Consider the following 25,132-nt stretch of genomic DNA (forward strand, 5'->3'; position numbering starts at 1 on the left):
ACATTGGCAAGAGTTAAGACTACAGCTTCTAGACAAGCTCATACCAAAGATCAGGAAAAAATAAAGATAAAAGACAACTTTTGGGGGAAGAAACCTGCAAAACTGATAATAAAGCAACAAGGACAGGGGAGTGTTGAGCTGAAACATTTAGGAATATACTTATTTCTGGTTTCTTCCAGAAACCACAAGAGATGCTTGTCAGGGTTAATGGTAGTGATGGTGGTAAATGCAAGAAGGTAGGGAGAAGGAAGAGGGAGGAAAGAGGTAATGACAGTAACTTAGCTTGGCAAAGTAAGAGACTTATCAGAAGAATTATAACCATGAAGATCTGGCCTGAAGTGAAGGCCTTAGATTTAAAATACGGGGCATGACTGACTCACAGAATTGTGTATCGATTTAAAACTGGCAGGAGAATTGAGTAATGTGCCACTATTTTCCTGGTACATTGAAGCTGGATCCACATCATACTCTGGATTTTAGAAAACCTTGCCCTTTACTTCTACTAGTTCCTTGACATGCACTACTCTTCAACCAAGCCCGCTCGTTATCCCCTCAAAACAACCCCAGTACATTCTTACCCACTGGTCTTTTCATACTTCTCCCCAAAATCCAAATGGCAAAATCATCTTCATCCGTCACACCCAATTCAAATGCCACACTTACTGTTGGTTGGGAACTAATCTCTCCCTCCACTGGTACTCCTGCACTTGTACCAAACACATTCTGTCTTACTTTAGATACTAAGTAGATCAGCAAGCCTGCTGAAAGGGAGATTCCTCTGACAATTATGGGATATAGGTGAATTCAAGCCCTCCAGCCTATATGTATGAAGGAGTCAGACCAGAGGGAAAAAATGAAGAGGAATTATAATAATTTTTGAACAAAAACATTTCAAAAGGTGTTTTAATACATGACAATCCAAGGTGGGGCAATGCGGAGCGTACACTATTTGCTCCAGCTTCGCTCTTTCCTTGGTGCCCTGCACACCAAGGACAAGCTCAGTAAGCATCTGCTAGTCAACTGAATGACCCTTGGGTTCAATGTCACTTACTAGCTGTTGCCCTTGGGGATAAATTACTTACTCTGCACCTCAGTTGTCTCACTGACAAGATGGGGATAGTAAGTTATTACCATATAGGGTTGTTGGGAAGATTAAATACATTTTTATATGAATAGCACTTGGTGTCTGTCACGTGAAAAACCCTACAGAAAAGTTTGTTTTCTGCAACTATAGTATACTAATGTGGTGAAAGCTTTCATTCACACAGGAAGCTCTCCCACAGCATCCCTAATAAAACCGTCCTGCCTCTGCTAGAACAGACAGGAGGTCCCAGGCTACTTAGGCAGCCTATGCTAGAATTGCTCTTTTCTTTTCCTTTTAAATAATTTTATTGATTATGCTATTACAGTTGTCCCAATTTTTTCCCCTTTGCCCCTTCCACCTGGTACCCCCATTCCCTCCAGGAATGGACCCCACCCCCATCCCAGTTCATGTCCATGGGTCATACATGAGTTCTTTGGCTTCTCCATTACCTATACTGTTCTTAACATCACCCTCTCTAGTCTTTGCCTACCAATTTGTGCTTCTTAATCCCTGCACCTTTCCCACTTTCTCCCCCTCCCAACTGATAACCCTCCAAATGATCTCCATATCTATGACTCCGTTCCTGTTCTGCTTGTTTGCTTAGTTATTTGGATTCAGTCATTGATAGCTTTGAATTTATTGCCATTTTAATGGTCATAGTTTTGATCTTCTTTTTCTTATATAATTCCCTTTAGCATTTCATATAATAATGGCTTGGTGCTGAATGGCAGGAGATGCAGGTAGCTGCAAGAAGAGAAGGATATAAGAAATGCTCAGTTTCAGGGTTGTATATTTATGGATAAACTAATTTTTCAAGATCTATGGTGATGGGACGGATATTAGTCCAGATTTTGTTTAGAATGGTGAAAGTTTTACCTTGTCTGGGAAATACTTTATCTGCTCTTCGACTTTAAAAGATAGCTTTGCTGGATAGAGTAATCTTGATTGTAGGTCCTTGCTTTTCATCACTTGGAATACTCATTTCCAGTCTCTTTAAGCCTACAAAGTTTCTTTTGAGAAGTCAACTGACAGTCTTATGGGAACTCCCCTGTAGGTAACTGATTTTTTTCCTGCTGTTTTTAAGATTCTCTCTTCATCTTTAACTTTTGGTATTTTAATTATGATGTGTCTTGGTGTGGTCCTCTTTGCATCTATCTTGTTTGGGACTCTCTGTGCTTCCTGGACTTGTATGTTGATTTCCTTTGCCAAATTAGGGAAGTTTTCTTTCATTATTTTTTCAAATGAGTTTTCAATTTCTTGCTCTTCCTCTTCTCCTTCTGGCACCCCTATGATTTTAATGTTGGTACATTTAAAGATGTCCCAGAGGTTCTTAAACCTATCCTCGTTTTTTTGAATTCTCTTTTCTTCCTGCTCTTCTGATTGATGCTTTTTCCTTCCTTGTGCTCCAAATTGTTGATTTGATTCCTGGCTTCATCCCCTTCACTGTTGGTTCCCTATAGACTTTTCTCTATTTTACTTAATGCTACCTTTATTTCTGCCTGAGTCTTTTTTATGCTGTTGAAATATCCAATGAGCTCCTAGAGCATCCTGATAACCAGTGTTTTGAACTCTGCATCTGATAGGTTGGCTCTCTTCATTTTGTTTTCTTTTTCTGGAGTTTTTTTCTGTTCTTTCATTTGGGCCATATTTCTTTGCCTCCTCAATCTGGCAGCTTCCATCTTGTTTCTGTGTATTAGGTAGAGCTGCTTTGACTCCCTGTCTTAGTAGTGTGGCCTGTTGTAGAAAAGTGTACCTGTTAAGTTGTATGGGGAAAAGCCTTAGGTAATCATCTGGGCAGGGCAATGCATGTCACTGCTGTTGCTCTGTGTAGGGGAGGGCTCACAAAGAGGACAATGCTGCTGCCTGGCCTCTGCTGTTTTGCCCAGGAGGAAGTTGTCGCCTGGCACTCACACTTCACTTTCTCCCCATATGCCACTGGTGCCCTTCCAGCTGCTGCCCTGGTACTGAATCCCAGAGGGGGTGAGGCTGAGTGAGTTCTAAACCTGTTGTGGGCCCTTTAAGAAGATTCTCTTGAGAATACCGCAATTTCTTCCACCACCCCAACCCTCACTGGTTTTTATAGCCAGAAGCTATAGGGAATTATCTTCCTGGAGCTGGAACCCTGGGCTGAGTGGTCTGGACGGGGGCTAGGATCCCTCACTCCCAAGGTATCCCTCCCATTCTTTATCCACCCCACGTGAATGTGGGACTACCTGTTCCATCTCTGCACCTTTCCACGCCACTCCACTTTCTCCATGCCTCCGCCCCTCCTACCCACCTGGATGAATGTGGCTTCTTTAAATCCCTGGTTGTCAGATTTCCCCACAGCTCGATTTTCTGACAGTTCCGGGCAATATATGTCCTGTAGTCTAGTTCTATTTTTTCCTATAGTTGTGCACAGAGGTGAGGTGTGTTTACCTACACCTCCATCTTGACCGGAAGTCTAGAATCGTTCTTTTAAAAGCCTTCTTTAGAGTTGACATTTGCTACAACTTCTCTTCTGATCTTGGTTCTGCTCCAAAATATGAACCCAGAAAAGTCAAATCCCTTCTTCCATCTAAGAGGTATGATAATTCTCCTTATTTCCCCCTAATACAAAACATCCCCAGGTTTGTCAGCCATTCCACATATGACTTGGTTATGAAACTCTCCACAACACAACTGACTGGCGCACATCTCTAAGTGGGATAGCATCCAACTAATCAAAACCCCAGGATTTAACAGGTGTCAGTGCATAGCAAGCACAATCTGAAGGCACCACATCTTTCTCACATAAACTGATTTAGAGCAAGGTCTTCTGCCCTGCCCTGCACCAGGGGATCTAGCAGCTGAATTTTGTGTGCTGACTTTAAAAGACAAAGTAGGAGATGTAGGTAGCACCAAGAAGAGGAGGATATAAGAGATGCTCAGTTTCACGGTTGTATATTTATGGATAAACTCATTTTTCAAGATCTATGATGATGGCATGAATATTAGTCCAGATTTTGTTTAGGATGAATGTTATATTGTTAATGGAACAACATTTTCTGAATATTACCTACTGATGATAATATTAATCTCCCTCAGAATGAAAATGAATGTAGTCATTATAAAGACATAATGAAATGACATGGGGCCCCTTATGATGCTGTAATAGTCTGCACTTAGTTTATTAAGTGATCAGAGTAATAATGATAATACCTCACATTTATATAATTTCAGATTACATTTCTTTCTCCTTCATGCACACATATACATACACACATTACATATAGACACAAACACATATATGCATGTTTTAATCTTCCCAGGTACTCTGCAAAGTACCATCACTCCTGCCTTTTTCATAGGTGAGGAAAATAGGAACCTGAGGGTTTAAGTGACAAGGTTATCGCATTCATGACAAGAGGCAAGTCCAGAACTGAGATGCTTTGGATTTCTGGTCCAATGCTATTTATTCTAAATTAGATTTCCTCACTATTGGTTGACTTTTTTCTGTTGCAGAAGTTAAAGCTGGCTACTCTGATGTCAAGAAATTCTGTACTCTAAAAAATCATGGTATGAATATGGGGAATAGATAATGTATCTTACTGACTGTATTATCTAAGTGTTAATTTTCTATCAGAGTTTTCCTTCTCTGATGTGCCCTGACTAGAAGATCGAACCAGCGACACTTAGCTCGCAGGCCGACGCTCAATCCACTGAGCCAAACCAGCCAGGGGCCTATATGTGTATATATACATGTGTATATATATGTATATATATGTATATATGTGTGTATATATGTGTGTGTGTGTGTATATATATATATATATATTATATTTTATAGAGAGGTTTCCTCAGTATTTCTTTGGTTTAAGGTCTTTGACTTTCCCCTCTAGTTTTCAAAGCCTATTTCATCTCAGGCATTTAGAATGGCAAATGTTAAGCTTTATTCATGAGTCTGTATTTATATTCTAAGAATTTCAGTCCTTTGAAGACCTAATACCAAACATTCAGAGGTGTTCAGTACCAGTTCCTTTCATTGTTTCTTTTTGTTAAAGAGAAAATCAGAAGGAGACACAAACAATGCATGATGACTCTTAACTAATCTGACTGAATTTTAATGACAACCCTACCTCTTGTTAGCTCTTTACATTTGGGCAAGTTTTAAAATATCTCTCCTATAAAATTTCCTCATTATAAAATAAGGATAATAATGTACTCAAAACACAGGGCTATTAGAGACAAGATAATACATGTAAAAATCTTGAAAAAAAAAAAAAAAAAAAAAGAACCACCTCTACACAAAGTAAGCGTTCAATAAATGCTATCTATCATTGTTATGATTTGGTAAATGTGTCTCTTTCTTAGAACATTCAGGGCAAGCAGCAATATGTGAGAATTACTCTTATTGTCATTTAGTTTTGCTGTTTTCTGCTGCATGGGCAACAGCAGACCCTCCGTATCACCCTTCCCAGGCGCTGTAGCTTCAGCTTCACTGGAGAGGACACTCCAGCGTCATTGCAAGATGTCGATTCAACACGGGAGGAGACAGATACCGTGTTACTCCCGAGTCGGACTGCACAACCATTCTCGGCGGTGCAGATAGACTCTTAAGAAGCTACACCATCGTCTCTCGAGACGGACGGCTGCCGACGACGAATTTTCTATCACTAGCTTTTAATTTTGAAAACAGACCCCTTACCCACCAATACCCACTTCCTACATGCTTCTCCCTTAAAAGGTCCTGAAGGTCTTCTCAGGAATTCTTTCTCTCTTAGGAACACAGAGTACTAGCTGAAAAAAGATGACATTACTAAGTTAATTGAATTGGAACAGATTGACCCAGGACTTTTACTTTGAAGGGACTCTTACCTCGGCTGGACACCTTATTTCTATTGAATGCAGTAATTGGCTGATGTCGGTATGGATGTATCCCCAATTCCTGTGCATGACTCACAGTTCCTAGTAAAGATTCAGGGTCCCCAGGTCTGCCAGTACTCAGAAGCAGGGGGCTGTCATGGCAACATTTGGTCAATGCATTTGCACTCTTCCTGTCTGGAAAGCCATCCTTGGCCGCCTCGCACGAGCACTCCTCTTCCATGCTCTCTGAAGGCATGAGTGTTGGCTGGTGAGCGTAACCATGGGTTGGGCTGGGTGAGGAAACCTGTGAAATACATTCTTGTGCTCTGATTTGTAGAAGATGCTGGGGGCTGGTGTGGTGGTGGTGATATGAGTCAGCATTTTGATATGGTAAAGCCTGGTGCTCTGTCATACTCTGTCCCCGAAGATTGGGAGCCAGACTCCCAGCATCCCCCTGGTTCATATGCCTAAACAGTTCTTGGTAATCTTGCTGCTGCTGCTGTTGTTGTCGCTGCTGCTGTTGCCTTTTAATGAGCTGTGCGAACTCTGCTGGGGGCAGCCGAATGTCCGAGTGGCCAGTGAGCGAATGCCGGGGAGAGAGCAGTCCTTGGAGGATGTGGGGTACCTGCTGGTGTCTTGTATAGTCTGGCGGCGTTGGGGACAGCAGGGCCTGCTGCAGTGCTGACGTGGTATAGTGAGGTGGCTGCTGATGTGCACTGGGAGGGAAGGTGGGGAATTGGTCAAGTGGAGGGACTTTCAGGGCTTGGGTTGGAGGGAACCCCACTCCTGTTGAAGGGCTATAACTGCTGGGGGAATCCTGGAACTTGTCCGAAAACAGGTAGGGGTGTAAATGCGCCTGGTCGTAGTTAGCAGGGGAGAACCGATTCACGTTCAAGCTGCAGACACAAAAGGGAGTGAGTACCAGGCATCCATGTAACAAGTGCACTGTGTTTCCCTGGAGAATAGCTACTTCTCTTTCTCGGTAGGGAGCTCCATTGATACGAGAACTGCAGTGTGACAGGGAAGATGGGGACGTATGCACTGTCCCAACTCATCCCCGCACTCCCTTATCCAGCAATGTCTAAGGGATTTGGGGCACTGTAACACACCCAGCTCTAGGTTTAAGGTAGCAACTATCTTACAGCATCATTTGAGCTATTAAGAAGCACCAATCTCTTAGAATACAAGTGACAGAGAGGGAAAGAATTCTCAAAGAAGAGACAAGGGAAACTGGCATTTTTACTAGCATCTCTAACAGGCCATTTTCTTCTTTGCAGAAAAATAGTAAGATAGCTTTATAATTTTCATCTCCTGTCTCATTAGCATTTTGATTCCCTAGTTGGTCAATAAATAGGTTTTAAGTTCATCCCAACCCACTACCCTGATTTAGAAAGGGTGTAACAAACATAGCCCCATCAGACCCATTCTTCTTCCCTCCTCCTTTCTTGCCCTGCTAAGGACCTCCCTCCCTCCCTCCTGATCACCTGGCTGGCTGGCTGGGTGACTTTAGGTAGTCTTACCTGTGGGCCTCTGCACTGTCAGCACTCAGCTGCTTGGACAAGGGCCGGTGCCCATAGCTGAAGGTGGCCATGAGGTTGGCACGGTGCTGCATCGGAATCTGACTTGCATTAGGGCTAATAGAGATGCCACGCCCAGCAGAGCCTGCAGCTGTCCCTGGCATGTTGCTAAGCATGTCAACAGGTTCCTGGACTTGAATGGTCACCTGCTGTGACTGGGCAGGCTGCTGTATGCCCAAGCAGGTCAGTGCCACGTTGGGAGGAGGAGAACAGTTCTCAGGAGGCTGCTGGAAGATTGCACTGCGGGAGGGTAAGCCTTGAAACTGGGAGGGAGATGCAGCACCTAGAGAGAAAGACACTTCAGAGTGACTGAACACTCAGGGTACCTGCCAGCTGGAAGTAATGTGTGCCAATGGAACACCAAACCAAATACCATCTGAGCAGTGCTTCTCAAACTAGTATGCATAAGGCTCATCTGGAAGACTTGTTAAAACACAGATTCCTGAGCCCTACCCACAGAATTCTGATTCAGTAGATCAGGCTAGGGACCCATGGATTTGTATTTCTAATAAGCTGCCATGAAAGTTAGTCCATGGATTATTTCATGATTTAGAGCAGTGTTTTGCAAACTCTAATGTGCATACAAATGGCCTAGGGATGTTGCTAAAATGCAGATTCTGACTTAGCAGGTCTGGGACGGGACCTGAGATTCTAATTTTCCTGCTGATGTTGTTGGTTAGTGAGCCCCACCTTGAGTAGGAAGAACATAGAAACCAATTCAGACTGTTCAGGGGATCTAGATTGTGTGGCATTATGAAAGAGATTAGCAGTTTTTGAATGCTAAATCCTTATACTGCTGGTCTCTGAAGACCCACACTAATTAGGGTATACTCATCTTCACCTCCATCTAAACACCCACAGGAGAAGATCCACATGTACAACGGATAACCAAACAGAGGCATGACAAGAAGGAAGTTTATGGTAGCAGCTTTTTATTTGGTAGAGCTGGAGGGTGTTTTATTAAAAATATTAATAGTTAACCTTTATTGAGAACTATTTTGTGCCAGAGACTGTTTCAAGTGCACATATTTATTCATTAAATGCTATTATTATTCTTATTTAACATTTGAGAAAGCTGAGGTGAGCTGAAATTAAGTAGCTTATTCAAGGTTTCACAGCTAAGGAGTGGGTAGAAACAGGATTCAAACCAAGGCAGTCTAAACTAAAGCCCACACCCTTAAATACTATGTTATTCTGCGATTCAAATCAATTGCTTGTGGCACTCAAAATTAAGACTCATTTTTTCAAGTGGCATATTATGGTTCAGTCTAAACCTTTCCACTCACCGTGAGACTGGATCATGGCACTGTTCATGGGGGGAGGACTATTACTTGGTTGTCTGAAGAGATGGTTGTTGGGGTGGTTAGGGGGTGGGCTTGAAGGCTGAATCCTTAATCTTAAAAAACAACAAAACCAGATAAATAAATTTCCTGTGGTGACAGCAGAACCTTGAAGTTAGCTTCAGCCATACGATACACATAAGCAGCAGCCACTTTTTCAGTTTTGATAAGCCTCCAGACTAGAAAAACATACATAAACTACCCACCACAGTCTACTTAAAACCTATGCACATATTATTTTATCGGATTTCCCAGACAAAGAGGCAGAGGTCATCATGCGCCTGTGTCTGACCTTCTGTATTAGATGTCAGATTACTTTATTCACATGGCTAAGAAAATGAAGCGGCATAGGAAGTCAGGATTTCAGGGAGGCTGCTGAAATTTAAACTGGTTTCTCTGCTTTTGAAATAAGTTTTCCAAGAAGAAAGCTATAGTCAGTCAGTTTCTCCCATAGAAGCCAGGCCAAGGACATCAAGCTATAGAGACAATGGTTTAGGCACAAAACAAAATGATTCATTACCTCTGGAGCTGGTGGGTGAGGAGGGCTGGCTGATTTTCACATGCAGCCTGAAGAGGTGGAGAAGACTGAGGAGGACAGATAGAATCCTAAAACGTATGAGGGAAGGAGAAAAATAATTGTGAGCTTGGAGGTAAACATGAGCTATTCTCAGGAAGGGAAGAAACAGAAAGAACTGTCACTATGATTTATGCTTTCATTGTTCATCAAAAAGTCTGATTACCTTTACCCAAACAGGACAACAATAAACATAACCCATCTCCATTTTGCCCCGTGTGATTTCTTCCAAAATTCACAGGTAAATCAGTCTGAAAGCAAACTCCAAACAAGTTGGAGAGAGCAAAGACTGAAGGCCTACTTGAATCTGTTGCTGGAGAATTTGATGGTGCTGCTCCTGCTGGTATAACATATGCTGCTGCTGGGTCTTCTCCAGGGTTCTTTCATCAATCTGCCCCCCGTACATCTTCTGCAGCTGCTCACACTCCTGAAGAGAAAGCAGTTAATACAGATGGGATGCAGCCAGGCCCACCCCATACAGTGATGTCAACAGATGCAGATCTGCCCCAAGGTCTCATGAGATGAAACAGCCACAAGAGAACAGTGCTCTTGATGCGCAATTCATCCATTCATATAGATATTTATGTACTAAATATATATTCACACTCTGTTCTGCATGACCTAATGGAAAACACCAAGGATGATCTGTGTACAAGTGGAAGTGTCCAGTGTAAAGTCTGTGTACAAAGACTATGCCACTTGAAGCTTGGTCATCAAGAAGGCAGAGAGGAAACTGGCTTAGAAGTTTGAAGGTACACTTCCTCTGGGAGCACCATCCACACCAACTGGAGAGTATGCCAGGTGGTAGCAAAGCAGAGCAAGCTACCATAAGACCCAGCACCCATTCTGAGAGCAATGCCAGGGTTGTTTACAAGTAATTTCCTTGGTGCTTCCTACTGAAATTCAGAAAGTCCTCTCTAATGAACCACAGAGACAGAAGGAAACCTGAGCCCCTTCCTGGGTAAGCAAGTTTGTTGCTAGGGGAAGCTGTCTAGAACAAGCAAGCAAAGAGCATTAGAAGGCTGTATGGCTTTGAACCCGTAACACTGCAGTACTGCAGACATGAAGGGGGTGGAAGTGGTCTCTGTTACCCATGTTTCTCCAGAGATGTGTGCCATTTCTTTCATTACCTGCTGTAGCTGTTTGATGCTGCTATTGTTGCCCATTTTTTCCAGGTGAGCTTTGAAGGCCTGGATGCTCGCAGCCCCGTCCGAGAACCGGCGCACGGGGGAGAAGCGCTCTGTAGGGAGGTGCAGGGTGTTCGCGTCCTTGTAGGTAGAGCTGAATACATGGGAAGAGAAGGTTAGGGGCTGGGACTCGGGGTGTTTGACCAAATCACCTAAGGATTGCTGTTCCAGGTGAATACAAAGATGGCTGGCTGCCCCCATGCCCCTGTATATGAGGCCACTTCCATGCCACCTCCAGAGGCCAGTCCTTTCCCTAGCCTGCTCCCCTGTTAGAGGGCTCCAGGTACTCAGCTTCTACTTCCACTTACCTTAGGTTGGCTTAATTTCCAAATCTGGTGAGGTCCTGTCCTGGGATCAAGTACATCCAATTCTTACAAATATACCAGGTCAGAGAGAAGAACTTCTAGAGATCTCAGACCAAGCTGTTATAAAAACTTCTTTAAAAAGTCATCATGTCTCTATCTATAGTACCTTTAGAAATCTAAAATTCACTGTTTGACTCAAAGTTTTCCTTCAGCAGTAAACTCTGTATGACCAGAAGGAAACCAGTCAGTTTTGTGGTCAACGGCCTGGTCTGGATTCAACAGGTTCTGTGCTCAAAAATGAAGGGCAATGGGGACTTCTAATCCCAGATGGAGACAGCATATTCTTAAGGAATATGGGCCTCAACACTTTGCAATGCAAATAGCATTACCTATTGTGAAATCTGCCCAATGCATATAAGGTTACCTATAGTGAAAATTAATTTCTCTTCCAATCTCCTAATGAAAGATTATTCATGTGGATTACCTTCAAAAACCCCACTGAACACTCAGAACACAGCCAGTAACTTGCAGAAAGAAAGAACAAGCTATTGATAAGGAATGCTTGAGATAGATTCAGGGTTAGAAGCTAACACCTATACTTGTGACCTAATCAGATACAGAGGTTTATGGGGTAAGCCCATAAAAGACTGCCAAAGCAGCATTCCACCAGCTGATGGAAAGGATCAGGGTTTCATGCCCAGGCATCACAGTGAACCATGGGTAAAGTGAGGTACCACCTTGCCAGTTACCATTCTGGACTGAAGCAGAACCAATGCTAATTAAGGAAGCAAGTTAACAAGTGAGCTCAAATACAATGCAGACAGGGAGGGAGAAGAAGGGTCTGATGACTGTGCAGAGGCCAAGAGTTCTGGCAGCAGGCAAAAGCCCTTTACTCCCTCCTCTCTAATGACTTCTGTTTCAGAGTCTGCCTGAAGCTCGACACAGTGGTGAGCTAATGAAATGAGCATGAATATCTATTTCAGTAACATAAAAGACAAATGATTTTGGCAGATACACTCCAGAAATGGTAATCACAAAAGCTGCTTTCAGAGGCATTTCCCCAATACTTCTTACTTCTGTTTTAACTTAGAGTTAAAGCAAGCAAGTATTGTTTTCTCCTAAAATTTGATACTTACACTTTCAGTTTTTTCTGATAATGGACACATTTCTGATTCACTCAGAAAGCTATGTCCTTCAAGTAGTTAATACAGTCTATCTGCACAAAACCCATTCTTTCCCATCAGAGCAACATTCCCAGGTCCAGGTAGTTCATGACTTCTCCAGAAGCTTAGGCTGTGAACAGACTGATAACCAGGTCAGCTCAGCACAGTAACTTCAGAGGAACAGTTCTGAAGCAGTTGCTCATTTTGGAAACACTGACAGTTTCAACTGTTTTATTTTTATTAGCAATCATTTTCAAACTCAAGACAGCCTCATATTAGGCTGATATTCCCACTATACTTTTCAAACAGGGATTGGTTCCCCACCTCGATAAGGTCCATTCTGTGTTAAGATTGAAACAACAATCAAACATTTAAAAACCTTAAAAATCTTAAATTATACACTTCCAAGATTAAAACGGTTGATAAGACTCCCCTTTGTCTCAATGTTGGTTTTCATCTATTACTCCCCAGAAGAACATATATATGCTGTTTTTGCGTCATTTCCTCTGGAAAATAAAAGAAATTCAGTAATCTATCTAGGCCATCCATTTTCAGTGTTTTACAGTCTTGGAAAGTTTGTCTTTTCCACTTCAGACTAACTTCAGTCTTGTGTTGCCATATTTTCATAGTAACCCCATCAAGATATGCTGGGTTTGCGTAAATGTCTCACCTTACACAATCTGCCACTGCTAAAGCATTTATTTCAATTCAAACTTGCTTGACCACAGGAAAACAGACAGCAGAAAGATTTCCAGCAAGGCCTTGCAATGACTGTAGGCAGGGTGGAAACCACATATACCAGGTTATGAACCAATGTGGTCTTCCTTTAGTAACAAATGTAAACAGGATATGGACTCTGTGATAAAGGCTAACTGTGGAGATGTGCAGATCTTCATGTTTCTCTGATAACAATGCCTTTTGAGGAACACTTCAAATAAAACAAGGCTACCAAAGGGCTCCAGCTAAACAATAGAGCTGACAAGGGCTGAAAAACTGTCAGGCTGTGCAGGACAGAAAGACAGAAACAAGGAGAAATTAAGTGAGTAAAGGGTCTATTGGGTAATAATATAGAGCTCAGAATTATTAAGAAATCATACAAAACTTATGGAGTGGAAAGGTAGTCTTTAATAACCACTCAAAGTACCTTTTGATGTAGTGCCCTAATGACATAGATCCTGAGGGCTTTTCCTTAGAAAAATACTGTCTTTCCGTGCCATCAGAATTTTATTTGAAAATCATCATTCCTGATGTTAACAGACCATTATTTACTAAGTTATTCACAGTCATTTATAAAAGCTTATGCTCCTTCTTTCAGAGTTCCAACGTGGCATTAATTATGTCTCAGTCTGCTCAGAGTTCACCTGTCTCTGCTGATTACATCAATGCCCAATGGGTAACCAGTCACAATAAAAAACACCATCAAGCTTGCCAGTGTGAGCTGGTTGTAAGATTTAAAAACAGTACATTTATAAACTTAATTTTCTTGAAATTTGACCGCTTTTCAACCTTTTCAAGTAAGAATGCTTTTCATTGTCCTCCCAAAAAGGTTAAAATAAAATAAGCTCTAGCAACTGGGGTGGTTTTGAAAGTGGAACCCATGAGCTTGTGGATGTTTTCAGAATGGACATAACTAAGATTTTTAGTCATCAAGGTACTCATAGAAGATAGTCATCTTAACCTAGCAAAGTGTCATTCCTCTTTGCTTCTAGGCTTACTTGGATTTAGTTTTAAGTTTTCTTGACCAGGTATGGTTAAATTTATTCAACAGAATAAATTATAAATGTGACAAGAGCCCTGGTAAAAGAATTTGCCATTAGAATATTGCAAGAACGACTCTTCAAGCACAGCATTCAAGAGGATGCAGTATCTCTGCTCTACCATTCATAAAGAGATGATCTTCCTCTATATCCTAGCTCATCGTTCAGTGGTAACATGATAAAAAATGCTCATTCTTTTGAAGATGATGGGTTATTGAAGGTCAAATCTATTAATATAGCCAGAAATCCTCTCACTTCCAGTTGGCTCCCTGAGAGCTTCAACTCTTTGCATGTTTCAAAGTTCAAGTTCATCTGTGAGTCAACATCTAAAATCACAAGAATCAAGTGCAGACAATAAACATGTCTATGAGGTAATGGGAAAGAAGAATCTTAAATTGCCCTATGTACTGCATAGTGCAAGGAGCTGAGAAGATGAAGTTCAGGATGTTATTTAAAACCTTGATGCTGGTCACCATCACTAAGACTAGCCAGAAGGTGGCCTATCCGATCAACCTTAAGGAGCTCACATGGCACATGTGGCTACTCACCGATGCTGATCAGGTACCAGGTGAGGGGGCCAGACCCGGGAACGGAAAGGCTGCTGTCCTAGCTGCCGCTGTAGGTCCGGTGGGATCTCGGCTGTAGGGTTGGTCATGGCCAGTGTATGTCTTTTGGACCTATTTGCCAAGTACCTGCAACAAGCAGGAGCACATTTCATAGTAAAAAAGACAGACAGGAATATTCCTCAGCAAGAAGCATTAGAACTACATCTAAAGCACTCAGACTGAAATAGTGCCCGAGCTCATAAAGGGCTCCATGGCACACAGATCCCTGACTAGATGAAAGTGAAGCATGTCCAACCAGCCAACGAAAGTTGGCTTACCATTAAAGTGGCTGAATTTTGGACCTAAGAGCAGCCATTGAAGAGAAGAGAGAATGCAGATGTAGTTCACAAAGAAGACTGATTTTCCTTATTTCATTCCATTCAACATAAGAATTTTATTCTTTTTCCCCCTCAGAATTTCAAAAAATATAAGTTGGAGAACACGAGCACTGATGATTATTCCTAGAGATGAGCCAAGGGAGACATTAAGAAGGGTTCTACATATGTCTCTGGATCCCACTGGTCCCCAGATTTTGAGAACGTCCTCACTACAAGTCTCAGAATAGATCCTTCCATTCAGGGACAGTAAATTCCAAAACCACCCTTTCCCTCATGCCCCTGATCGTAACTCAACCATAAGAAAAGACATACTGATATTGTTCCCTGGCAACCAATGTTGTCTAGAGGATGAAGAAATGAAACCACATGAAATGTTTGAAGTTGTTTTTAAGGGGGGTAAAAAGGCAAGGCAAGAAAACAGAAGTGTCAGAAGCTGAAGAGTTGGCAAGCTGATGCCTTTAATCTGAAGATCTTTCAGATCTGCCATGTGGTCAATACCACTGAGAAGACACTGGTCCCGCCTTCATCTGGTCGATCCTTTCCTCTACCACTGCTGCTCTGCTTGGACTTGCATGAAACAAGTGCTGTTCCTTCCCACTGCCTCAAAACTAATGGGCATTATTTTACTCTTTAAGTGCTGGTCTGAAGAAGAAAGAAAGTGGAAGTTATTTCCAAGACAAAGAAAATAAAATGAAATCCTGCTGTCTAATTAAAGTAGGTAGGCATTTAAGTGTCCTAATTTCTCTTCATGACACCAGCAGGACCCATTTGCAACTTTATATACCCTGTTATCAACAAACTACAGAAACAAGAGCATCAAAAGAAAACAAAAGTTACCACCATTTTTCATCTACTGGCTAAGCAGCAGAAGGAGCTGACCAGCTGCCAACACCCTTGTTCTCCACCCTTCTTTCCACAGGAGCCAGCTTCTTTTTGAACAGTAGCTCTCATACAGAGCTACTGGGGGTAGGAAAAGTACTGGCTAACAACCATTAGGTTCTTAAAAAGTGGTCTTATTTCATTAGTAACTACTTTGCCCCTTTAGGTTAAAAAAGTTAAGACTACAGAGTAGCTAATGGTATGTAAACTTGCAAAAGAGTAAGCCATTAGTGATTTAATATCCACTTGATAAAAACATCCAAAGTTCCCCCAAGGGCGCATAAAAACCATTTTATTTCAACTCCCCTCAAGGGAAAAACATAATCTTTAAGAACACCTATATTTCTTGGAATTTCTTGGAAAATATATGCTGAATTTTCTGTTCAAAACCCCCTCCCCAGAAAATAAGAATGACAACATCCACAAGGGGCATGCGTGGAGCTGAGGACCATGGTTAACGAAACTGAGGTGAAACAAACAGCACAGCACGTCTGAGGGCCACTGTTGTTTTCTGTGAAACCAGGCACTGCTCAACAAAGTTCTGCAAACCATGGACATCTGCAGCTGCCCCTGGCCTGAATCCTATATTCCTTTTCAGTATCTCTTTGTTGGTACAAGAAGATGGAAGAAGCACACAGCAAACAGTACAAAAGGTATTCATTCTCCTGGAAAGGCAGAGTCCATGCCAGAGGTCCATGGCCAGACTAGTTAGGATCACTGTCATCTCAAATTTCCAATTCATTTTCAGTAAACAGTTCTTGACAGGTAGGAGTAGGCTTTGTGCCTTGTGAATACTATCAGAGTGGCAATATGAAGGCAGGGGGCAAGGAAGGTAGGAGGGAGGGGAGAAAAAGTTCTTATGGTTAAGGCTGTCACATAGGGGACTTCCAATGGTGCTTATAAAAATGAAATTTTCTGGGTAGTCTTCTGTTACATCCATGTGGGAAGGAACATGCCATCTGGCTTGAGCAAAGAGACCACACAAATATTACAGCTGCACTGCACCACCTCCTTGGGCAGACGTGACCTTCCGTTGGTTGCAGAAGGAGCCTGCCCAAGGATGTTCTGCAAGCACTGCCAGATGCCACATTACCTCTGCACAGCTTCCTGATCGGGCTCCCCATCTGAGCTCTCCTCATCCACAGGGGTAACTGCTGGCACTGCCTGAAAAGAGACAGAAAGGAAAAGCTCAAGGTGTTGCTTCTTCTGGAAACTGGACTTGAGGCAGGTCTTTCTGTTAATTTTCTTACCTACAAAACTTTTCTTAGGACCCCTGAGCTATACAGAATTTTCATATACCTTTCTATTTTTCCACTTTTACCTTGTTCAGATGAGTTTAGTTTTAAATTTGGATTTCTTCCTCTGATTAATCTTCACTCACTTATTCATTTATCCAACAAATAGCTGAATACCTACTATGTTCCAGGATAAAATGTGAGTCAACAGATGTAGTTCTTGCCCTTGTTTTATAGTCTGGTACAGGATAGAAACAAGTAAACAAACAATTTCAAAACAGCATAACCAAGTCCTCTATGCACCACATGGGAATCAAGGAAGGTATCTTGGAGGAGGTGACACTTAACCTATGACCTGAAAGATGAACAGGAGCTAGCCAAGCAAAGAGAAAAAGAGGTCATAAGCCTTTGAGGTTTCTAGGCCAAGAGAAAAGAAAAACCCTGCAGGTATTTGAGGATCTGAAAATACAACAGAGGCTTGTTTACTTGGACTCAGTGGCCTGTTGTTCCATATTAATGCTATTTCCAGAGTTTAGGTGTCTTTAACTCCAGAAAAGCAGGATAGTTTTTTAAAATTACATAACACATAATTGTGCAGTTGTAATTCAATGCTTTAAAACTGCTGTTACCCACCAAAATACGCAAATGAAACGAGAGCCACCACAACGCGTGCATTAATGTGACTCTTCCCATTGCTTATGCCTTGGAATCCTGTGCATTCTTGACAGCTACTCACAGCCTCGTGTCTCACATAAGCACCATGCTTCAGGCAGCAGAGCAAAAGTCATACTTCAGTTATTATGAAAGAGCATTTTTAAACAGATAACAATTATCTAAAAAAAAATCAAATTCATTGTACCAACATTTCTAGGATTTCCAGATCCCTTCTTCTAATTCTTTAAGGCCTGGCGTAAATAGGATTAGGCAGAAAGTGGCTATAAACGACACAAGAGAGGAACACTGTGGCCAGTTTTAAATGGTCTTTCATATCACATTAAAAACTTTATTTTGAGGAAGGGACGGTGCTAAACCACTGAAGAATTTCAAGCAGGGACATGATGTTACAAGACTTGTATTTTAGAAAGCTAGCTTACTTTAGCTGCAGAGTGAAGAGTATTGGTGGCAAGCTAGTAAGGAGGTCATTGTATTAATCTAGGCAAAGGATGACAGCAGCTTAAGGAAGGGAAGTGAAGATGGATAAATAATTTGATATGGGGAATGAGGGAGAGGGAAAAGTTAAAGATAAAATTCACATTCCTAGCTTGTGTAACCAGGAGAATGACAGTGCTATTCACTGTTACTCTAGCAGAGAAATAGGTTTCATAGTCAGGATAAGTTCATTTTGGGACATGCTGAACTAAAATTGTTGACTACTTGTGGGATAACCAACTAAATCTGGGGGATATTTTACACACACACACACACACATGTAAAATATATATGTGTTTGTATATATCCCAGAAGAACATGCTGTGCTGCAGATTCACCTGGTAACTTAAATTATGAGTGGACAAGGTCACCCAGACAAAATATGTAAAGAGATGGAAATACAGCCCAAGATAAAATTCTGGGTTTCCCAACTTCAAGAACAAGCAGAAAGGGAACTTGTAAAGAACAAAAAAGTGTTTCAAAGAGAAAATGGTCAACAGTGACTAATACAGTTGGGAGGTCCAAAATGACAAAGATTAAAAATTTCCACTGGATTTATCAATAAAAGCTTGTTACTGACCTTGGCAAAACAGTTAAGTGGGCAGAGTAAGTCACTCCACCTCCCATAAAAGTGTTCCTGATCCTTCGTAACTTGCACTGATCTGGATGTTCCCTGAATGCTTCTGCCAGCTACTTACTAGTCCATGGCATTCACTCTGGCATTTAATCACACATGGTCTTTTGCTATTATTTCAATACTTCACATATGTTGATCTTCTCATATTATTATAAGCTTAGTGAGGCCAAGAACTACAAATACAATTCTTTCCTTCTCCTGACAGCAGTGTTACAGAAGGCACGGCCCGTGGACCTGAGCCAGCCCACAAACTGTTGTGTTACTAATCCACGATAAGGTTAAGTACAGAACTAAAGAGTAAGATTTTTTAAATTTAAAAAATAGAAAGTAAAATTTTAAAGAGCTATGGATGTAGTTACTACCCAACCTTAAGGTACTATGAGATTGAATGAACAAATGAGTAAGCGAATGACTTTACCTATGACAGGAAAATAAAACAAAACCCAGGGGCAGGGGTGAGGGGGTAAACAATCTTTTAATGTAACCACCACATAAAAAAGATGGGATTGAGACACCAACTGACAAGGTTAGAACTTGTGAAAGTCAATCAAGCGATCCAGGTTGTACCAAAAATGTGAGGTAGTGTTGATCAAAGGAGAAAGGGTTAATAAGAAGGTAACTTTGGGAACTAATCTAAAAAGTAATGTATTACAGAGAAAAACTGAGATTTCACTGCTCTCCGGCAGGGAAAAGTCATCCGTGAGAAGTCTGAGTTAGGATACTGCTACTCTGTCTCAAAGCGGGCAGGACAGCAGAGGTGTGAGAGGTCCACTGAAAGATGAAGCTGTCCTGGAGCAGGCTTAGTGTAGAAATTATTTGGTTAAGAAAAGAAGTTAGCCGAAAATAAAGACTGGAAAATTCTACAAGCCTGAGGAAAATGGGAATACATTGAGCACCTTAAGTTTAGAGAAAAAGGCAACTCAGACATTTAGGTTGGAGATTCTGGTTTTCCACCCCTGGGACTACAACTTCTTTATCCAAAGCCTTTGAGAGAGTAAGTTGGGCTCTGTGCTACTACTCACTGGTGTCATGGTGACGAGTGGGGAAGGTCCCCGTGGGCGCTTCAGCAGCTGCTGGGCATGGAGCTGGATGTTGGCTCCTCCGTCTGATGCCCTTCGGCCAAGGGGGCCCATTCCATTCAGCAGCTGTAGTGGAGGTGGCTGCAGCAGGGACTGCTCCTGTTATGGTGCAGTAGGGGGGACAGACTGGTAAGGTAGGGGAAGGAGGGGAAAAGGCAGAGCACACTGGTGTACTGAAATTAAGGGATCTTTTGACTGTCATAAGAGACCAGAGTAATTTTCCTTCACCCAAGATGCTTTGCAAGAGAAACTGTCCTTCTCTACAAGGAAACCCTTAAATCCTGGGGAAGGTCTCTCAGTCTCTCAAAGGAAGTTCAAATGTGTTTCTTCTGGGGCAAGCCCTCTCCCATATTCAGGTACCTTGTACTCAAGCTGCCTAGCTGGTTGCAAATTTGGCATGGGCAACAGGTTGTGCATGAAGTTCATGTTAGGGGCCACCTGTAGGAAAGGAGCCTGCGGGTCGACTCCAGGAAGGCCAGGTAGGAGCTTTTGCAGATCATCCATAACTTCCACGCTGATAAGAAACAGGGTAAGAGAGGAGTCTGGTTAATATTCTTACTCAACAGTGCTATATCTCAAAACTGATGGAACTGATAAGTTCAGTACAATTTATTTTATTATGTATTTTTTACTTTCCTCCTAAATGTATATTTTTCTCTAAGATCCAAAAGCAAGTAGCATCTGGCTCTCTGCAACTTTATTATTTGGAACTGGGGAATGCTATTCTTTATTGACCGCTCATGTTAAACCGACCGCTCTGAGTCAAGAGGAAATACTAGCACCAGGCCAGTTCAGGTCTTCAAAGTATGGAGGAGAATAGCAGGTTTCTGGAGGATACAGGCCACCCACTAAAGCAATGGCTGCCCAAAGCAGCAACTAAGTCACCAGGTGAAGAACGCAATTACTCCTGTCAGTGCTGACAGAACACATAAGCAGTGGATGTGCAGGGGTGTCCTACTACGACAGTAGGAATTTAGAGCACACTTTAAAATACGGGATCTTCCCACTACCAGAGCAACACTGCTGACAGTCTTCGGAGTCAGGCTGTTCCCCTGCTGCCTGTCTGAACGCAGGCCACGAATGAGAACCCTGAAGCAAACAATCAGCAGGCCTAGGGACGGGTTTTGGAAATCACTCAGAGAAAAGAGGCATATATGAGAAAACTAGCTTTGCCCCTAGTTGAACTCTCAAGAGAACTCTTGACACAACCTCTTCTCTACTCAATAAAGGAAATACCTAGGAAAGAGGTAAGGGTATTTTTAATTGTTGAGAGTCTTCAAATACAGACCAAAAAAGGAGAGAGTTGGCCTTCAGGACAGTTTCCCCAGTGTGTGGGCATCAGGAATATACTAAAAGCTATTTTGGGAAACCACTTTAGGAAACTGGTACTTATTCAGTGTGTTCTTCAATTCTTGTTCACTTAATTTAATTTGTAACATACATAAATCACATTGTATCATTTGACCTCATTTCCTAGATGAGTCTTCCATTAGAACATATAGCAAACATCTCTAGAAGCTGTCAAAGTCAGATGACTTGATTCAGAAGACCTCAATCTCTGTGGGCAAAGAGGCTATCATACTCTTCACCAAACTACTGCAATTGAATGGCATGATTTTGGCTATTGGTGCACCATCCATTAGGAACAGCTCTGTAATTTTTTAACAAACGTAGTCTGATCTAACCAGGGATTCTGAACTGGGTTAAAAACATGTCTTGGCCACTGGATTAGATTTCATGTGGGACACACAATGAAGTAGGAAAAATACACCATGGCAGGAACTCATAGTCAGGTGGGAATTCTTTGCCCTGGTATTAATTAGAGCTGTTGTCCAGGTACTCACCGTGGATCAGCCACACCCACTGTGTGCCTTCTCATTGACAAATAGCGAACCAGTGCTTCAGGGGAAGGCTCTTCACCTTCATCACTGTCCAAGCTCACTGTCCCATCCGGCTGAGGCAGAGGAAAACACAATTAAATTAGAAATGAGAAGTAATTAGAAATAATAAGCAAGGAAAGGAAGCAAGGATATGGTAAAGAAAGTGATTTCAGCTGATAACCAGAGGTTACTACTTGCCTCCACAATTTGATTTTCTGGGTTGATCAGCTGCACCTGCGGAACGCTGATGTTCATAGTGGTACCAGCCTGCTGAGCCTGGAAAGCAGTACATACATTCCCTAAGCACTAGAGAGAAATGACAGTCTTTCAAAGTATTCTTGATTGCTAAAATCTATGTATCTACGTGAGTCTTTGGTTTCTCTGCCCTTAGATGCTACATTTAAAAAGCATTTGAGACAATAATCTCTCTCAATGATTTGTCGTTTCTTAACAAAAAAAAACTGCAACTATTGTACATCTCAAGTACTCAAGTACCATTTCATCCTCTTTAGGAAAGGTTCTGATCTTTGCTTGATCTCTGACAAAAGAAGAGATGGTAGGTAGATGGGACAGAGGTAAGGAAGAACAAGAAACTCTCTTGACCTAAGAGTTAGCAAGCAATGGCTAACGACCCTCTGCCCCCTGCCCCCAATGATACTTGTCCTGAATCCATCCAGTCACTGGAGTTATTGCCCACCTGGATATTGACTGGTGCTTGAAAGGCCATGGCTCGCGGCATGCTAGGAGGTAGTCCGACACGCAGGGTTTTATGTCTCTTATGTCGATCACACAGCAGACTATAGATTGCACTATAGTGATCATAGGCATCTGATCTTAATGACTACCAACAGAAAAAAGAAAATAATAAAAAACCCTGCTGAAATAGCATGTCAATGACCAAATCCTTCTAATAGTAACAGCAGAAGACCAAAGTACCTTCTTTCCAAGGTCTTTGCAGAAGGAAAACAAAAAGACCCAAGTTCCTGATGGTTGCCAAATGGAAGGGGCAGGGGGATGAGTGAAAAAGGTGAAGGGATTAATAAGTACAAACTGATAGTTATAGAATAGTCATGGGGATGTAAATTACAGCATAGGCAATACAGTCAATAATACTGCAATAACTATGTATGGTGTCAGATGGGTCTAGTGACTTATAAAGGTGATCACTTTGTAAGTTATATAAATGTCTAATCTCTATGTTGTGCATGTGTAACTAATATAATATATATCGTATGTCAACTATCATTGGAAAATTTAAAAAGTATTAAAATTTAAAAAGCCCCAAATTCCCAGAAAGGAGAAAAAATGAGAAAAGACTGGACAGAGGGCGAATGACTACATGTCAATTTGTTTCCATTCCTTTAGAGATACCTGTAGTGTCCGTTCTTTGTCCAGTCCCATGTCTTCCATGGCCAAGAGGACATCCTCATTCAAAGAGTCTACCTGTCTTTCTTCCTTTAGCTGCTGGCATTCAGCTATTAACTGTAACATTAAAAAAAAAGGTAAGCTATCAAACCCCAAATTAGTCATATTAAGAAGACATATCACATATGTATGTCATCACACATCAAGCTGTTCCATGCCCCCTAGCTAGGAATATTTCTGGCCTCAGACAAAGGCTAAGCAACAAAGCCCTGGGTTCTCAGCTGTGAACAGACAAGATCCTAATTTTCCTGAGTGACTCTGTGGTACCAAGGATGACCATAATGGTTTGAATAAAGATATGCTATAGGAGCCATTGAATAAGCACACTAAGTAAGACAAAAAGAAGGAGACATCCCCATGGCGGGTAAGCTGCAGAACTGTAGGCTGTACTGTCTCAAAAGAGATTAGTAGGGAATTGGTATCACTATTCTCCAACAACTCTGCAGGTTTAAAATTTCTACTTTCACTCCTTGAGTAAGTATTACATTATACAAGAGTTTGTTTCCAGTGCCATCTTTTCCTGTCCTGGCCTGATTACAACCACATGCAAAAGAGATGCCAGTAGTTCTGAGGAGAGCTCTCTCAAACTCTCTGCTCACCCTGTCAAAGTTGGGATCGGTGTCCCCCAGCTTCATCCACTTGTGCTTGCAGATCTGCTCCATGGAGAGGCGCTTACTTGGGTCCAACACCAGCATGTGACGGATCAAGTGCTCACATTCTGCAACAGACAAAGAGCCTGCCTTTCATCTCGGGGAGAGAGGTACCAGCGGTGCCTCTCGTGAGGCAAGGTGAGCAGGGAGATTTTCTAGCTCCTTGCTTTAAATTTGTCTCTCCTATTCCTTGATCCTTACCTATGTCATTGCTTATTTCAGAAGGGACTGGGCAAAGGCAGAGAGGCAGAGAAAATAGAAACTCAAATCTGGCAGTCTAGTTAATACCTTTACTAACACACTGATTAGAAAAAGCCTGGGGATAATCTATGGATTTCATTTATTTATATTATGCACAGCCCCATTTAACACTACTGATGAAGAGCTGAATGTTCTCGGAAGAGGTTCAGTATAAGGAACTCAAAATAGTGAGTTCTTTCCTCCTAAATGTATTACTGTGCGCACACTAATGCTTTTGACTTAGGTGATCAAAAGCTCTCAGGGAATTAAAATTTCTACTGGTTCAAGGTTGGGGAGAGCAGCACAGGCACAGACGCCTCCCTACCACACACTGGGGCTCTGACAGCCTCATTTATAATCTCCTCAACGTTGTTTAAACATTCACAGGTGCATACAACAGGACTCTAAGCTGCAGATTCACATCAATGGATATTTCTCTCTTGGAGCTCATATTACATAATATATTGCTGAAAGAATAATGAATTCAAAATCAAGAAGCTTGTATTTTGTTTTAAAAACCATCCTCTAAGTTTTCTGTAAATTGAGAGGATTGGGGGTGATGTGAGTAGTACTTGTGAGAAAGGAGATGGTGATGATGATGATGATAAAAAGTGTTAACACTCTTCTGAGCACTTTACAATTATGATTACCTCATTTAATCTTGATAGCAATCCCAGGAGAAGGGTACTAGCATCATTTCTATTTCAGAGATGGTAAAAATTAGGCACAGAGAGTTAAAAAAAAAAACTTGTCCAAGGTCACATGGTAAGTCAGATTTCAAGCCAGTCATTCTTTGGCTGGTGCTCTTAGTACACATACTGCATCTGTAATGCACAGCCTTGTGGGCAGGATCCAAACTCCTGAACCATTCCTTCAACATCTTTATCCAAGTCACCATCATCTGTCACTTAGATTATTGCAAAAGTCTCCTAAATGGTTTTCCAGATTCCATTCTTGATCCACAGAGAAGCAAAGGGGCTATTTCTAAAACATAAATCTGAGCATATTACTACCTTGCCTATGATTCTCCAAACTCTTCCCATAACCCTCAGAATAAATTCCAAAGTTCTGGGCCTACAGTCCTGAGCCTCCGTCTCTCACCTCATCTCCTGCCACTCTCCCCTTGGCTCGCTGAGCTCCATCCAGCTGCACTGGCATTCCTCTTAGCCTGTGCCCATGCGTAACACACTCCCACGGAAGGCCT

The 25,132-nt window shown here is 41.9% G+C and overlaps 1 protein-coding gene across 8 annotated transcripts in view; it reads right to left on the reverse strand.

The window, feature by feature from the left end:
* The window catches only part of SIK3 (SIK family kinase 3), a 310,884-nt gene that overhangs the window by 11,238 nt on the left and 274,514 nt on the right, over nt 1-25,132 (reverse strand). For 2 of the 8 annotated variants that reach the window (XM_090265986.1, XM_090265985.1), the window contains exons 7-21: nt 23,638-23,756; nt 22,985-23,095; nt 22,311-22,454; nt 21,812-21,889; nt 21,578-21,687; nt 20,094-20,247; nt 19,677-19,832; nt 16,727-16,797; nt 14,360-14,503; nt 10,530-10,680; nt 9,701-9,826; nt 9,346-9,431; nt 8,772-8,881; nt 7,429-7,768; nt 5,921-6,804 (exon numbers count right to left, since the gene is read on the reverse strand). In XM_090265986.1, coding sequence (XP_090122112.1) covers nt 5,921-6,804; nt 7,429-7,768; nt 8,772-8,881; nt 9,346-9,431; nt 9,701-9,826; nt 10,530-10,680; nt 14,360-14,503; nt 16,727-16,797; nt 19,677-19,832; nt 20,094-20,247; nt 21,578-21,687; nt 21,812-21,889; nt 22,311-22,454; nt 22,985-23,095; nt 23,638-23,756 — 2,784 coding nt within the window. Of the gene's footprint in view, nt 1-5,920; nt 6,805-7,428; nt 7,769-8,771; nt 8,882-9,345; nt 9,432-9,700; nt 9,827-10,529; nt 10,681-14,359; nt 14,504-16,726; nt 16,798-19,676; nt 19,833-20,093; nt 20,248-21,577; nt 21,688-21,811; nt 21,920-22,310; nt 22,455-22,984; nt 23,096-23,637; nt 23,757-25,132 lie in introns of all 8 variants that reach the window. The other 6 variants (XM_090265984.1, XM_090265983.1, XM_090265990.1 and 3 more) reach the window with 4 other exon arrangements.

This window comes from Furipterus horrens, unplaced genomic scaffold (assembly GCF_987537825.1).
Source record: "Furipterus horrens unplaced genomic scaffold, mFurHor1.1.pri manual_scaffold_2, whole genome shotgun sequence".
In the NCBI taxonomy this organism is placed as follows: domain Eukaryota; kingdom Metazoa; phylum Chordata; class Mammalia; order Chiroptera; family Furipteridae; genus Furipterus; species Furipterus horrens.